At 34.6% G+C, this 15774-nt stretch overlaps 2 protein-coding genes and 1 long non-coding RNA gene across 7 annotated transcripts in view; 1 reads left to right on the top strand and 2 right to left on the bottom strand.

The window, feature by feature from the left end:
- The window catches only part of LOC104739697 (EMBRYO SURROUNDING FACTOR 1.2-like), an 8106-nt gene extending 7367 nt beyond the window's left edge, over window positions 1-739 (bottom strand). The window contains 3 exon segments of the mRNA XM_019236117.1: window positions 333-458; window positions 461-540; window positions 638-739. Coding sequence (XP_019091662.1) covers window positions 336-458; window positions 461-540; window positions 638-698 — 264 coding nt within the window. The 5' untranslated portion in view covers window positions 699-739 and the 3' untranslated portion in view covers window positions 333-335.
- LOC104739696 (lipase) lies at window positions 2505-5138 on the top strand. The gene is made up of 8 exons (XM_010460133.2): window positions 2505-3105; window positions 3210-3304; window positions 3383-3486; window positions 3587-3687; window positions 3782-3885; window positions 4001-4438; window positions 4552-4683; window positions 4769-5138. The coding sequence occupies exons 1-8, from the start codon at window positions 2866-2868 to the stop codon at window positions 4962-4964; spliced, it is 1410 nt and encodes a 469-aa protein (XP_010458435.1). The 5' UTR covers window positions 2505-2865; the 3' UTR covers window positions 4965-5138.
- LOC104743224 lies at window positions 9164-12141 on the bottom strand. 5 transcript variants are annotated; one of them, XR_002035197.1, is made up of 10 exons: window positions 10948-12141; window positions 10677-10848; window positions 10519-10578; window positions 10231-10347; window positions 10039-10155; window positions 9887-9958; window positions 9691-9792; window positions 9537-9605; window positions 9340-9439; window positions 9164-9226 (listed from the first exon to the last, which is right to left on the bottom strand). It is a non-coding gene; the product is annotated as an uncharacterized LOC104743224 (long non-coding RNA). The 5 variants fall into 5 exon arrangements; XR_002035198.1 differs by having other exon boundaries at window positions 10677-10779; window positions 10938-12139; XR_002035199.1 differs by having other exon boundaries at window positions 10677-10779; window positions 10948-12139.

The raw sequence follows: 15774 nt of genomic DNA, 5'->3' as shown, positions 1-15774 counted from the left end.
AATAAACTTTTCTATATATCAGAAAACCTATATTTTACATACATTGATTTAGAGCAAATAGAGTGAGCATGAGTATGCAGACAGAGAGTACATATATATGTGATATTTTCATGGTTGGATGTCCCAAAACATATTATTGTATTTTTTGATTATATATATGAGTTGTTGTAATATACAGAAAATTAATCAATATATTACAAGATATAGAAAAGCCTAAATTACAATAACTATAAGAAGTAAGTATAATTTATATTTTTGAGTTTTGAAATGCAATAAATTTAGTTTTTAACCATACTAATTTCTTTCTCAAATATTAATACAAGTTTTTTTACCCATTAATTTTCTAAAAGATTAAACTTTAAAGGAGGACAACGGAGGCTGGACTCGCATATTTTTTGGGTATTATAACAAATCGTTTGATCATGAAAACAACACCAACAATTCCGTTTGAAAAAACCTCTTCGCCGCATTTGGCAGGAACACAATTTGATATTTGGAGCTTGCTCACGCTATCAATTTTTCTAACATCCACGTGCATGCCTACACATTTGAAACTACAAATTATTAACCAAACATTGACAATAAACGAAAACAAAGAGAGGTTTGCTATATGTTTATGAAAATACTTTATACATACATTGTTGTAGAGCAAAGAAAGAGAACATGAATATGAAGAATATAACTGTTGGTGATTTCATCGTTTGTTTTGTCTTAGACAACAATTTTATGATTTATTTGCTCTAATTTAGTTGTCTTAGTAAAGTACAGTATATGAAATCTCCTATATTTATAGTCACGTATATTAGTGTTTCATCGTCTTATTGATTATCTAAACTAGTCAACTAATTTTGTAGTCAAATGATTTCATTTTTTTTTACCAAAACTGAATGTACTTAATTACTATAGAGAATTTGCCAAGTGTAGTAGATTTATCAAAAAAGTCAATAGCACTAACTTTTACTTTGACTACCTTCCAGTCAAACTTTTGTTCCTTGGCCAAATGTAGTCAAGGTACGACTCTAGAGTCTAGATTTCCCAAATTGTGTACCTTTCTTTTGAACACAAAAGAAAAAAAAAAACAACTTCTCTAGTAGTATCTTGTATTCAAAAATTAAATATATTCTTATCGACATGTTATATACTAACACATAAATAAATCAATTTGTATCAGTATTAATTAGACTATATCGGGAAGTACTTATTGAAATTTATAAAGGAAAATGAATCTACGGATTATGAACACATTGTAACTTTTAATCTTGTTCGTTGAGCTTTAAGGACCAATTTCAATGAATGTGAATTTTGGCCACTAGCTACAATATTATATTTCTTCTGTATCACAAATGATGATGTTTTAGGATTTTTACATAGATTAAAAAATTTTTTTTAATGTTTAGATATAAATGCATTATTTATTTATAATAACATTTCTTATAACTATTAACCAATAGTAATTTACCATACTTTAATATTTTTATTTAACGGTTTTTGAAAATTACAATATTTTAGCATTAATTGATAAAAATCAATCTTTGTGATATAATAAAAAAATCCTAGAAAATCATTTATTATGATATAAAGGCAGTAGTGATACTCCATATATACCTTATTTATTTCACAATTTTTGTATCTCGGTCTTGGGAATTGGAGATAGAACACCGTAGTGTATGCATAGGCTAGTGGAAACCACAATTTTTTTTAATGCACACTTGACCGCTGTTGCAGTATCTCAAGATAAGTCTAATACGCTAATTAAGACTAAAAGCCTAGGATATCCGAAAAAAGGAAGAATATGAAAAAAAACTGAATTAATTAACCTTTAATTCCCCGAATATTATCAAGCCATCAAGTAGTCTGCCTCACACACTATTCTGAATCTCATAATTTTTCTAACACGACAATAGATCATTTCCTAAAAAGGAAAAGAACAATTTGGATATAAGTATATTACTACCTCTTTACCAATTTGGAAAGAAACTGCAAGCCATGTGCATTAGTTCCCCGCGAATTTACGTTGTCCATGCTTAAATTAACCTTTTTTTTTTTTTCACAAACCATTCCATATATATAAACAGATCTTAACACATATCCGCACTTATCCATATTCACGTAACACAATTACACACATTGTGAGAGAAAAAATAATAATTAGAGCTAAAACATTGTGATTAAAAAATAAAATGGATAAGGTTACAGATAAGCAGAAAGGTAGATTACATAAATAATACAGTTGGTCGGATTCTATGAACGAACGAACCCTTCCAGCCCCGATCCAGCCCCACTTCTTCCCACCGTTTCTCTCAACCAATCACACAACTCCTCAAAAAATACCCAATCAAATATTTTAGTGGACCCTGACATTACAATATTGCGGAAACTCGAAATTTCATAGAGACAGAGAGAGAGAGAGAGAGAGAGAGAGAGGTCACCACTGTTACACATGGCGTGATTAAATCAATTTTTTTTTTTTGGGTATTAAAAGAAGAAATAGTACTAGTTGTTGTTGTTTGGTGAGAGGTGGGCAGATACAAGTGGATAACAAAGTTTTTATTGGATGATAAAGAGAGACAGATAGAAAGAGAGAGAGAGAGAGCCGTATTTTGTTCCATAATTTTCTCTCTGTGGGAAAAAAAAAATAAAAGTATTCTTTTTTTTGGAAATTTTCTTTCTTTTTTTTTCTGGGTTTTCGCCAAAGGAGCATCCTTTATGTTGTTCTTTTGAAAGAAGACTCCCTCTCTGTATTTTGTCTCCCCTGTTCTTGGGGAGTTTCTTTTTTATTTTTATTTGAGGAGGATAAAGGAATCTCCTTTATCTCGATTTTGGCTCAAATTCCCGATTTTTGATTTCGAGGGAAGAAGAAGAACGATGTTCAAGTTGTGGGTGATGACTTCTCTTCAACTCGCGGAGCTCTTTGTGAGCTCCATTGTCCATTTGCTTTATGGGTTTTATATATTCAGCTCCGCCGTTGCCGGAGATATCTCCCAGACGTTGAATGATTACTTGTTTAAGTCCAATGACGTTGGAGAAACAGGTCAAAATCTCACCAATGTTGAGGGTTTGCCTCCTATTGTATTGGTTCATGGCATCTTTGGATTTGGCAAAGGGGTAAACAAAAAACCATAATTAAATTACTCAAAAAAATTGGTTCTTTTGTTTGTTAGATTTCTCTGTTTTGAGGGTTTTGATCTTATTGTTTTTGATTTGATTAGAGGTTAGGAGGCTTATCATACTTTGGTGGTGCTGAGAAGAAAGATGAGAGGGTTCTTGTTCCTGATTTGGGTTCCTTAACTAGCATCTATGATAGGTATTGGATTCGTTTTTGCCTCAGTTGAAGCCACGTTTTTGATCTGTATTGTGCTGATGATAACAATGGTGTTTCCAGGGCAAGGGAATTGTTCTATTACTTGAAAGGAGGTAGGGTTGATTTTGGCGAGGAGCATAGTGAGGCTTGTGGACATTCTCGGTTTGGCAGAAGATACGATGAAGGTTAGATTTTGATCTCAATGCTCGCTCATTGGAAGACATTAATTATGTATCCAAATGTTTTCATCTTGAATGTAAAATCTGACTTTGGTATGTGTTCAAGGGCAATACCCTGAATGGGATGAGGATCATCCTATCCATTTTGTGGGGCATTCAGCCGGTGCTCAAGTTGTGCGTGTGTTGCAGCAAATGCTTGCAGATAAGGTTTGAGCTGAATCCTTCTTTTAGTGAAACTTCTTGTTTAAGCTCTGTTTTGACTATGATGCTAACATATGTCTCAAAACGTGATGGTAATTAGGCATTTGAAGGGTTTGAAGACACGAATGAGAATTGGGTTCTGAGTGTGACATCTTTATCCGGGGCATTCAATGGAACTACTAGGACTTACTTAGATGGCATGCGGTTAGTTTCCATTCTGAAATTTTTTATAGTTTGATCTGACTTCAAGCAAATGTAAGTTCTTGTAAAGCCAAGATCTTTTGTCCTGATTGTTGATTCCTATTGCTGCGGTTTACAGGACAGATGATGGAATGAGCATGAAACCGATATGTCTGTTGCAGCTATGTCGTATAGGTGTGCTCATGTACGACTGGTTGGATATTTCATGGCTAAAGACTTATTACAATTTCGGATTCGATCACTTCAACATTTCTTGGAAGAAAACTGGTGTGAGAGGTCTCGTTGATTGCCTTATGGGAAACGCAGGTCCTTTTGCTTCTGGCGATTGGATCTTACCTGATCTCACGATCCAAGGCTCAACAAGTATTAACACCAATCTCCAGACGTTTCCAAACACTTACTACTTCAGCTACGCGACTAAACGCACCCGCAGAATCATGGGAATGACAATTCCTTCAGGTGTTCTTGGAATCCACCCGATGCTCTTTCTCCGCGTCTTTCAGATGAGCCAATGGAGATTCCCACAAGAGGTATCTCCTCCTTATAAAGGCTACAGGTACACAACAACAAAAAAAGATTCAAACTTTCAACATTCATTCTTGAAGCTCTTGATCAGTCCTTTGTTTAACATTGTTCTAAGAAAAGAATGTTTTTGAATTTTGAATAAAGGGATGAGGAATGGCAAGAGAACGATGGGGCATTGAACACAATATCAATGACGCATCCGAGGCTACCCGTTGAGCATCCAAGTCGTTTCATAAGAAGTGATTCAGAGTGTCAAACATTAGAACCAGGCATCTGGTGAGTGAATCATATTTCAACAAAATTCCTTTAAGAGTGGAAAATGAATATTGATGGAATCAAAACTTGGTCTTTTTTGTTGCAGGTATTATAAGATAGTGGAAGCAGATCACATAATGTTCATAGTGAATAGAGAGAGAGCTGGAGTTCAGTTTGATCTAATATACGACAGTATCTTCCAACGTTGCAGGAAACATGTTTTTAGAAAGATTCCTCAGACTCTCCCTAATCTATCTCCTTCTTCTCCTCGTTCACCCAGAAGAAACAATTTTGTACATTGATCATTTTTAAGAAAAATGTTGTAGGGTTGATATATGTTGAGGGCTTAAAGTTTTTTCTAGGCTATTAATTTATTAATACAGATCTCATTCATTGTTCTTCTTATTCTCTCTCGATTTGTTGTACTATAAAACAATACATTTTCATTATAAAAATTATAATATATGTTATTTGGTCAATGTTGCTCTTCTGCCTAATCAAATCCCTTAGGGGACGCCCACGAAGCTAAGTATATCGATCACACTCGTCGTTTTCTCTTCTGTTACGCCGTGATGAGATGTCCCCTGTTCAATCTCTAAAGACCATCATACTATGCAACACTCGTTTTTAAGATAGCCAGCTTCCTTTTAACTAATAGGCCAGAAAGCTTTTCCATTTCTAACCTACGGGCTACGGCTTATTTAGGAAGCAGACGCAGATTCTAGATCATTCATGGAAAGGCCAATGACGCAAATGAGCATAAGAACCAACAGTCAGAAGCTAGTAAAGCTGTAAGGGACAACTAATTCAGCATATATAGCAACCAAGATCAAACGCCGTGAATTTGATTTATAGCTAGCTTTGATCAGTGTAGCATGATACTAGATGATACTAGAGTGAAAGAAGAGATATATACCACATTATTGCAGTCATTAGTTTTGACGAGATTAGTACATTTAAGCCAGGATGAGAGAGGTAAGAGTGTCTTCTTAGACACACAATTAAAACATTCACATATACACGCTTGTACCACATGTTCTTGTTATACTATTGTCTAAGATTTAATGACTTAATATTTATCTATCTAATCAGACTAAATTATAAATACTAATAATATATTATGGTAAAACCTCTAGTTCAATGAAGTTGATCTTAGACTATGTACAATGGTAAACTCTTTCAACATCATCTTCTTTCTATTTTATCTAATAATTCAACACCCAGTCAATTTTTACACTCTACAATAAATTTGTTTTATAATATTCAACAATCTATTCCCATCATTTTATTTCTTATTCTTATTTTCATCTTTTAACTACAAATTAATATGAATTAGTGGCTAAAATAATTTAAAGTTAAATATTTATTTTCTTATTTTTATTTCATATTCTTATACTAAGTCGCAAACAATAAAGGTCTTCAATCACACATATAAAAGAGTTGACTTGAAAATTGATAATCACTGTTTACGAGTAAGTAAAATAATTTTGAGCGTAGAAAGAATCATTGTTGGTATCTATTTCACAAAAGATGATTTTTATGTGTGCGGATCAAATGAAAGAAATCTTTATTGATAGAGTATAAAAAACTTTGATTAATACTTGTCTTAACTTTGGAAGTTTTTAATAAGCTCTATGTCTTAACTTCCCTCCTTTCGGTTTAAAACTGTAAAGACTTTCTCCAAGCTTGCTGCTCTCATCACTCCTTCCGTTGTTAATCTGCTAACATACGAAGGTTTACTTCTTATACTATTATTGTATTCACTAAATTTGTTTTTTGACTTAGCCGATACATGTTATTGTATTCACTAATTTTTTTTTTTTATTGAGCCGATACAATTTGTTATGTTGGTGGAGTCATTATAAATACCACTGAGAAATACTTACATGTGCACACAGGGTCTACGACGACATGGATCGACTTAGACATATCCACAATATCAGACACAATTTAAGGTGGTAAGGATATTGATATGAATTAATATTGTTTATATATATATATATATATATATATATATATTATTAAACTCAACTGGTAATAAACATAATATTATTATTTTTAACTATAAATTCAACACAAATACTAACGATATTTTAAACATTATTAAACTCAATTGGTGATATTGATATTGAATTATGTTAGTATTGTTCATATATATTGTTCATAATATATCAATCATTATTGTATCAAACCATAATAGGTGGACATCATTTTGAGCAACGAACAAGTTCTATATGGTGAAGTTTCCTTTTTTGATGCGGATAATGACTTGGCTATTGTAGATACGTATACCCAAAGTCTCAAATTCTGCCTTGCTACTTTTGGTATCTCCAAAAATGCATTAGTGGGTGATTTGGTGTTAGCAGTTGGCTATCCCTATGGATTGTCTCAGTCATTATCTATGGGTGTTATTAGGTAATCAAACAGATTGTGCGTTAAACATGGTAAATTCTTTTTTTATAAATATTGTTGATTACTTTTGTGTTTTGCATTGATGGAATCTGTGATATCGTGAAGGAGAAGAAGTGGATGAGGTTTGACGAAGGCTGAGTGGTTTGAAACTATATATTTGACACTTATTTTAAGTTATGCGTTTATGTAAAGAATTTGGGAATCATAAAAGTAATGAATTTATTATTGTGTTTGCTAATTCCTCTCATATTTTGATCTTGTTCGAACAAATACACATGGTGAAAAAGTTGTGCAAAACCTTTATCCAAACTGATTGTGTCTTAAACGGGTAAATTAATTTTATAAATATTGTTGATTGTGTTCGTGTTTTATATTGATATTTGATGTTGCAGGACCGGATGCCCACGACGTTGGGTTTTGCAATACCCAGCGATAGCTTTTGTGAAGTGGTCAGAGAAAAAAATTGGATGAAGAGAGTTCAACCACCGAAAACCAGATGCAAGGAAACCATGAGCAAGGAAGAAGTTTACCAAATCTCAGTGGTTTGGCATAATCTTAGTGTGTAAAGACTTTTGAGCAAGACTTGTGAATGATTTGTGTGTCGTTTGACGCTATTTTTTTTTTTTCAATCAAACTCCATAGAACTATATAGATACAGACGAGCTTACATGGAAAAAACAGAAATCTCGTGCTCTTGCACATTTCGCAAGTTTATCGGTACGGATATTATCCTCTCGAGGAATATATCTAATACTAAAATTAGCAAATCTATCTCTTAAATGAACAAAATTCTTCAATTTTGATGAAAAGATCGATCTGAACAATTCATAGCAAAAAGGACCTTATCCAAATCCATCGCTAATAAACACTCTATAGCCCAAATAAAATATCTAACTCTCCATGTAAAGTGACACTATTTTGACACTTGTTTTATGGAATGATGATTTGTCGTGTTGTTTACATATTTTATTGTTATTTTACTCGAGTCCAAAATCGAACCTTTCCACGGTAATTAACAGAAACGAACCCAAAAGAATTCGATGTTTAGTCAAATATAAAACTGTTGTAAAAAGCTTACAGAAAANAAAAAAAAAAAAAAAAAAAAAAAAAAAAAAAAAAAAAAAAAAAGAGATCACCAACAATCAATTCACATAAATATGGCTTCTAAAACAACCTTAACCACAAATTTCATCAGCCAACGTTAAACAATGATCTTCGTCTGCTTTGTATTCGTTGACAATGGCTTAAATAAAAAAACAGATCTCACATGAGTCTCAGCTCGTACTCACCAGTCACCAGCCATGGTTATATATCTCACCCATGGAAGAGCTTGGTACCCACTCTTCTCAATGATCTTCAGGTATCGAAACACGCATCAGGTTCTGCTCTCAGAAGTCAGAAGGAACACGATATATATTATTATAAACTGATCACTGTGAGCAATACCGACCTGTATTCCAAAAACTGTGAAGTATGGGATCTCGAATTTGACACGGATTGGAGCTTTTCGCTCAGGTGTTGCTTCCTCTGCGGTTATACTTGGAAGATGAAACTCTCCTCTCAACATATACTCCTACATTGTTTCAAAAATTCATGTAAGCATTCAAGTTTATATGGCCAAGTGTTATTACATTAAACTATAAGAACTTACCTTGTTTCCTGGGAAAGATTTGATTTTCCAGACCAGTGCATCCTTCTCGGGAGCATATGCAGCGGACCCAAGAGATGTTCTGACACTGGGGTTAGATGCATCGGTTGGTACGGGCAACTCAATCTCAACCTTTGTTGCAGTGCTGCAGATTAAGGAACTCTTATCGAAACGTTTCAAAGTAATGGTTAAAAACGTAAAATCAAAAAAGTCACACAAGGATTATTTAGTCACCTTCTCTCCTTGAATTGGCTTCTAGCTTTTACAAGCATCTCAACACGACTTCTGGAATGCCTCTCTATCTGCGCTTCCACCCATATAAGAGGCTTTATCTGAACAAGTATTATGTGAAAATAAGTTATGTTATGAGATTTAAGTTGCTTTCAGAAGGGGGCAAAACCATTTGTGCAATATTCCATATTTCAAACCTGAGTACTCAGTCTATACGTCATTAGATCAAAAGATATCGTCCTGTCGTTCTCAAAACGGGCCAATCGAACACACCTACATGTTGAAGAAAGAGACATGAAAAAACTCAAGTATCAAATCGAGTTACTAAAATATGGTCTGGATAAAGTGATTGTCAAGAATGTTTGGAGCTGCAAGAAGATACATACTGATGAAATTTGATGTCCTCCAAATCAATGGCTTTTCCTTTTGTTGCTTAAGACAATGGTTATAGGACATTCCCTACTCTTGTAACTAAACTTGTGTCACCTTCCAAGATAACGAGGGAGTAAAACAAATCGGACCAGAACTAGAACCAAGACCAAGAGAACAAAAAATATTCTGCTTGAAATATAAATGGACCTACCTTCTCTTATGGAGCCAGACTTGCTGTTGCGCTTGCTGACGAGACAGGTTCCGGTAGTAGTATTGGCCACTGGAAACACAAATTAAGATATTACACTAAGATAGTTCTGACTTCTGAGGATGGGAATTGAACAAGAATGCATAATAGGCCACACCTTTTGTTGTTGCATAGATAAATCATCCATGCATTTAATCTAAAATGCCATATTGTTCTCAAGGAAAGGAGCGGTTGATGAGTGTAGACGATCATAATCGCCCTAGAAAAGAGAAAATACAGTAGTATTACGAGTCAAAAGCTGGAATACTGACACACATCATGCGAGGAACACTATCCAGATTCTAGTATTGTACCTGTGAGACAGGTGTATCAGTCTCCAGTTCGGCCATGAAGGCACTGAAAAGTGCAGAGTTTGAAACCTTGATCTGTCAAAAGAAAAGAAAGTTACGTTGAAACCAATTTTTTTTTTGTCAGAGGCAACATATAACCAGGTAACAGTTCCAACCTATTTAGTATTTACTTCAAAAAGATTAGCTGGTAAGACTTCAACATAGAAGAGAGCTAGAGACTTGCAGGTATGTCTTCAAAAATACCCATCCAGGAAAAATTCTTCTCTCTCAACCTAACAAAGAGAGTAAATAAAACATGACAACTATCTTATGGGGTTCAAGAAACCTATATGGATCAAGAGACATACTTTTCGCCATTAAAGTTTCCACCTCGGTACAACTCCATAAAGGAATCTGAAAGCTTCAACGCCTAGGTCCGCTTAAGAGGGATCATATAGGATGCACACACACCTCTTGATGTTTTCCTGTAGATAAAGACGGTTTACGCTTTGCAATCAATTTTTACACTAGAATAATTGTACACTAGAGTGGCCATGCGATACATATAATATAACTTTCCAGCAAACCATATGAATAGATCAAATCCAGAATCTAGAATGTTATAATCACATGGTAGACATGATCTTGACAAGTACCTGGTAATTCATGAAGGTCTAAATGAGTTCCACGATCTGTTAGGAACCAAGAACTGCAGACTGATACCGGAAACAAAATGAAAGCAGATCTTAGATACATTCGTAAAAGAATATTATTGAACAAGTGAAGTCAGACTGATGACAAGAAGAAAACCTACCAACCAACAGTGTTGTTGTCAACATTAACAACCTCCCTCAGACATCTCATCATCTCAAGCTGATAGTTGGCACCATCAGCTTCTTCAATTCATCATCCCTGACCTGTCCACGTTCAAGATACAAATTGCAGGTAAATCACATGTACATCAACCATGGACAAGCTCTTCAATCCTTCAAAATGCGAAGGTCAATGAAGTCAAAAAATATGTTGATGGGAAGCCAATTAAATGACTGCAAGTCTCTTTAGGTGTTGGACTGACTCAGCCTTACTTTACGTGAACTCAATTCACATCTCTTTCTTCTTCTTTATCACGCTTGAGCTAAGCAAACTAATAAATTCGTAATTAATGGCTTCTTCTTCTTCTTCATCGATTACGTCGTTGTTGTTACTAGTAGTCTTTGCATGTACAGTAGTATTCCTCTGTTTGGTTACTCCGGCAAGATCTCTAGCGACGTCCAAGCTCTACTCAGCTTGAAATCTTCAATCGATCCGTCTAATTCGATTCCATGGCGACGAACAGATCTCTGCAACTAGCAAGGTGATAGAGAGAGAATGTATGAACGGAAGAGTATCCAAGCTTGTTCATGAGTTTTTTGAATCTTCTCACTGGCTCACTCGACGACAAGAGAGTTTGAACCAATTGGATCAACTTAGGGTTCTTAGTTTCAATCCCTGATCTCTCCGGTTTAGTCAATCTCAAATCGGTTTTTCTCAACGACAACAACTTCTCCGGCCAGTTCTCTCCGGTCGAATCCCTAGGTCGTTGCTCCATCTTTCTCGACTCTACACGCTCACTGTTCAGGACAATCTCTCCATTGGCTCAATCCCTCCTATTAACCAGACGAGTCTCAGACACTTCAATCTATCTAATAATCCGCTCTCTGGTCAAATACCACCGACTCAAGCTTTGATTGAAGCAGTTCGATGAGTTCTCGTTTACCGAAAACGTCGCTCTTTGCTGAATCTCGCCTGCGCCGTCAACTTTATAAAAGAGATGTATGTTTCCAATGGTGAAGTTTTGATTGTAAGATGTCTCCTGGTCTCGGGCGGATTGATTGTAAGTTTCGATAATACAGTTCAATTAGTAGGATTTTTCGGCGGTGGATCTGAAATTTCATCAGAAAACACAAGTTGAATTTATGGTAATGCTACTACATGAAATTTTCAATTTGCTTCAACCTCTCTGTGAATTTTGAAAATATTCCAACTTGGATTTGATTGTTCTTTGATTTGTAGTTAATCTTTGCTTTAAGTTTTTGAAGGTAACGAATATAGATAGCCAGTTGTTATGTATGTGATCGACACTTTACGCACCAGATAACATAAGTGACTTCTTTTCCTTGTTTTCTTTTTATTTATTGATGTTAGCTGTAAGCTTTAAGTGTTTTTTTTTTTTTGATGAATTCTTATGGTAACAAATTACAAGCGTTTGGGGCCGTTGAAACTTCTATGTCTCTATTTGCAACAAATTACAAACTCAGAACTCGATTAACAAAGTTTCCAAGGTTGCTCAACAACTCGTCATTCAGTCAATTTTACAATATATATGGTATAGAAAATGTGTATTGCAAGGTGTATGTGTTAACAAGCCAAGCCAACTATAACAAACTCTGTTTATGCATATACTTCTAATAGAAGAGAGAACCAATAATAGATGTCTTGCTCTACGTTTGATCGTTTGGAATGTGTATAGATATATGGTGCTTGTTTTGACTCGTGATCAATTTTCCCCTCCTGTTGAACTTTCTTACGAAATTTTTTCCTCCGATCCAAGAGATCAGATTCTCTCCTCAATCCTCATTACTATCTGTGTCGGTTCTAAGATGCCAAAACAAGAGTTTGAGGAGGTATGGTTATATATGCTAAAACAGGAGTTTGAGGAGGTATGGTTTGTTCTCTCCTCAATCCTCATTACTATATGTGTCCCTCCTGTTTGTTCTCTACTTCTACTTTTACTTTCTTACGTGTTACGAGTTCTACTCATACGTGTTTGTTTAATTTTTTTTTTCAACCTTTTTATCATCGGTTAATTTTTTCTCATCTCCTATTCTACTTAACAGATGACCGCACACCCTACCCACCTTTTGATTTGGACACTTTCTCCAAGTTAGCTGCTGTCATCACTCCATCGGTCGTTAATTTGATAACATACGAAGGTATTGTATTCACTTACTTATTATTTATTTATTTATTTATTTTGACTCAGCCGATACATATTATATTCACTAATTAATTCTTTTTTTTTTACCTAGACGATGCAATCTGTTATGGAGCTGGAATTATTATCAGCACCACAGGAAAGATATTAACTTGTGCACACACACTGTACGACGACATGTTTCGTCTGAAACATGATTCAGATTATCAGGCGGAAACTAAAATGGTATGTATCAATAATATTGTTCGATATTGTAAACATTTTTAAACTCAATTGGATATTGAATTATATCTGTATTGTTATCAATTATTTCAATTGGATATTGAATTATATTTGTATTGTTATCAATTATTTTATTAGGTGGACATCTTTAGTAACAAACAAGTGGTGTATGGTCAAGTTTCTTTCCTTGATGCTTACAATGACTTGGCAAGACTTGAGTAAGTAATTTAACTATAAAAATGATTTGTCGTGTCGTTTCACATAACAATTGTCAATTAGGATGAGTTCATTCTTATCCCATATCGAATTGGCTGATGTAATTATGGTGTTCTTGTTATACTATTGTCTAAGATTTAATGACTCAATCACACATGAAAAAGAGTTGACTTGAAAATTGATAATCACTGTTTACGAGTAAGTAGAATAATTTTGAGTGTAGAAAGAATCATTGTTGGTATCTATTTCACAAAAGACGGTTTTTATGTGTTCGGTTCAAATGTAAGAAATATTTATTGATAGAGTATAAAAATGATGAATTTTGATAGAGAAATCAAGAATAAAAATATTAATTTACTATAATATAATGGATCTCAAATAATTGGGGGTAAATCTTAAAAAAAAAAAATTCAACAATCAGTAATGTTAACAACACACGTTTCAATCTTTATATCACTCCTAACAACCTCGATACCACATGGACACTATCTCTCTCTCTTTTAAGTTTCAATTCAACATGTTGAACTTATTCAATTATGTTTAATCCACCTCATATTCAACAAATTTTTCGATACATCTTTGCACCAATTCAACAATTTAATAATTTTTTTCAATAGCACCATTGTAAGTAGTCTTATAGCAAATAATACTAAATAGCGATTGTATTAATACTTGAAGCTTTACTTGACTAAATTTTTTGTATGGATGTGGAATCATTATAAGTACTCATGGAAAAATACTAACATGTGCCCACAATGTCTACAACATCACAAACTTAAGAGTCTTTTTGTAGCACTAACTTACTCACAAGTCTTTATATAACATCAGGCGTGGAGCAACATGACCAAATAACATATATTATAATGAGATTTTTTATTGTCTTTGCTAATTCCTTATTGTGTTTAGGAAGTAATGAATTTCTTATTGTGTTTGCTAATTCCTCTCATATTTTGATCTTGTTTGTCTTACACAAGTTTGGTTAAACGTCCCCGTTCGGAAATACACATGATAAAAAGTTTGTGCAAAACTTTTATTCGAACTGATTGTGTCTTAAAGACGGTAAATTAATTTTATAAATATTGTTGATTGTGTTCGTGTTTTACATTGATATTTGATGCTGCAGGACGGGATGCCCATGACATTTTATTTGTTTGATTTTATGTTTTAACCATTACTTTGATTAATACTTGTCTTAAACTTTGGAAGTTTTCAATAAGCTCTATGTGATTTAACACTTTGTCGCAAGAATTGATAGTTTATAAAAAGACTAGTGAGACAACTTTTTCATTGGTGATATCTAATGATGTTGGTATATAGAAAAACATTCCAATAGAGAATGAGTGTGTACAATCTTATTTTATTGTTATTTATATTTTTCTCATATCCGACTTCTCTGTTTATTCATTATTTACCAATTAAGGTGACCTGAGTAAGTTAATACGTATATAAAAAAGACTTCTGAATATGACATTTCGCATAGCGATTAGGAAGAGGTCATTCTTAGCCCATATCGAATTCGATGATGTCACCTAATCTCATGTAGGTGGCGTTATATAAAATGTCGTTACAATTACTCTAGTTTTATAGTCATAGAATAAAAGCTATAGAAAGAGCAATGTGCCAGGGTTTTCGAGCCGCGTGTCGGTCCGTACGATTTTTTAAAAATGCTCTCAGGCGCTTTGTTCGAGGTGTGTCTACCTAATTCCCGACCAAAGAATTTCCGCCGCACCTACCAAGTTTAGCCACCACTTTAGTCGTCGTCCACCGCAATTACTTTTTCCGGCGAGGGTTTTTTCCACATTTTACAGTTTTTTTGCCTTTGTATTCACCTGAGGACACCCACTAGACTGCAAAGGTGCTCAAAGGAGCCTGCGGGGCTCGTCCCATGGCTTCCAAAAATCCTACAAAAGTTGATTCGTTCTCCAATTCAGCTATGGTTTGGTTGTTAGCTAATGGAAAGAGCTTCCTCAACTCAAAAGAGAGGACAACCTGACCTCTGTTTTTTACTGTCTAAGTACAGTCGGGGAGTTTCTGTTTTCTCTCCTTTTGTTTTGTTCGCAACACAACTTACGAGCTCCTCTCGTTTCCTTACGTTTACGTTTACGTACGTGTTACGTTTTTTTTTCTACAGTCTTTTGTTGGTTTTGCCTTCAGCTAGTTTCTAACGACTCTCTCCGGTCGTCAACCAACAAGCTCTCTAAATCTCGACACAAGGAAGCAAACACTACAGACGAGTTCTGTCTTTCCCTTTTTCTTACAAAGCTTCCCTGCTCTCCTTACCTAGTTTTCCTCCCTATTGTAGTACGAGCCTACTCACACCATGTCTGGGCGATATACTCGAGAGGAAAAAGGGAAAAGTTCGGATAGATCTTTCACTTGGAATAGAGACAAGCCACTACTGCTCCCAGATGAAGATGACTCTGAGCTGATTGAAGCTCACAAGCTGACTCTAATAGGGAGAGTTACAAATCCAGATGTTCAACGCACAAATGCTATTGTG

This window comes from Camelina sativa, chromosome 14 (assembly GCF_000633955.1).
Source record: "Camelina sativa cultivar DH55 chromosome 14, Cs, whole genome shotgun sequence".
Taxonomy (NCBI): Eukaryota; Viridiplantae; Streptophyta; class Magnoliopsida; order Brassicales; family Brassicaceae; genus Camelina; species Camelina sativa.
The sequence above is the reverse complement of the archived record's forward strand: the minus strand, read 5'-3'. Positions and strand labels throughout refer to the sequence as shown.

What these genes read in the sequence shown, in the direction of transcription:
- LOC104739696 (XM_010460133.2), top strand. Translation starts at nt 2,866, where the DNA reads ATGTTCAAGTTGTGGGTGATGACTTCTCTTCAACTCGCGGAGCTCTTT. An exon ending in TTAACTAGCATCTATGATAG is followed by an intron (nt 3,305 to 3,382) that starts GTATTGGATTCG and finishes TGGTGTTTCCAG; the next exon opens with GGCAAGGGAATTGTTCTATT. An exon ending in ACATTAGAACCAGGCATCTG is followed by an intron (nt 4,684 to 4,768) that starts GTGAGTGAATCA and finishes TTTTTGTTGCAG; the next exon opens with GTATTATAAGATAGTGGAAG.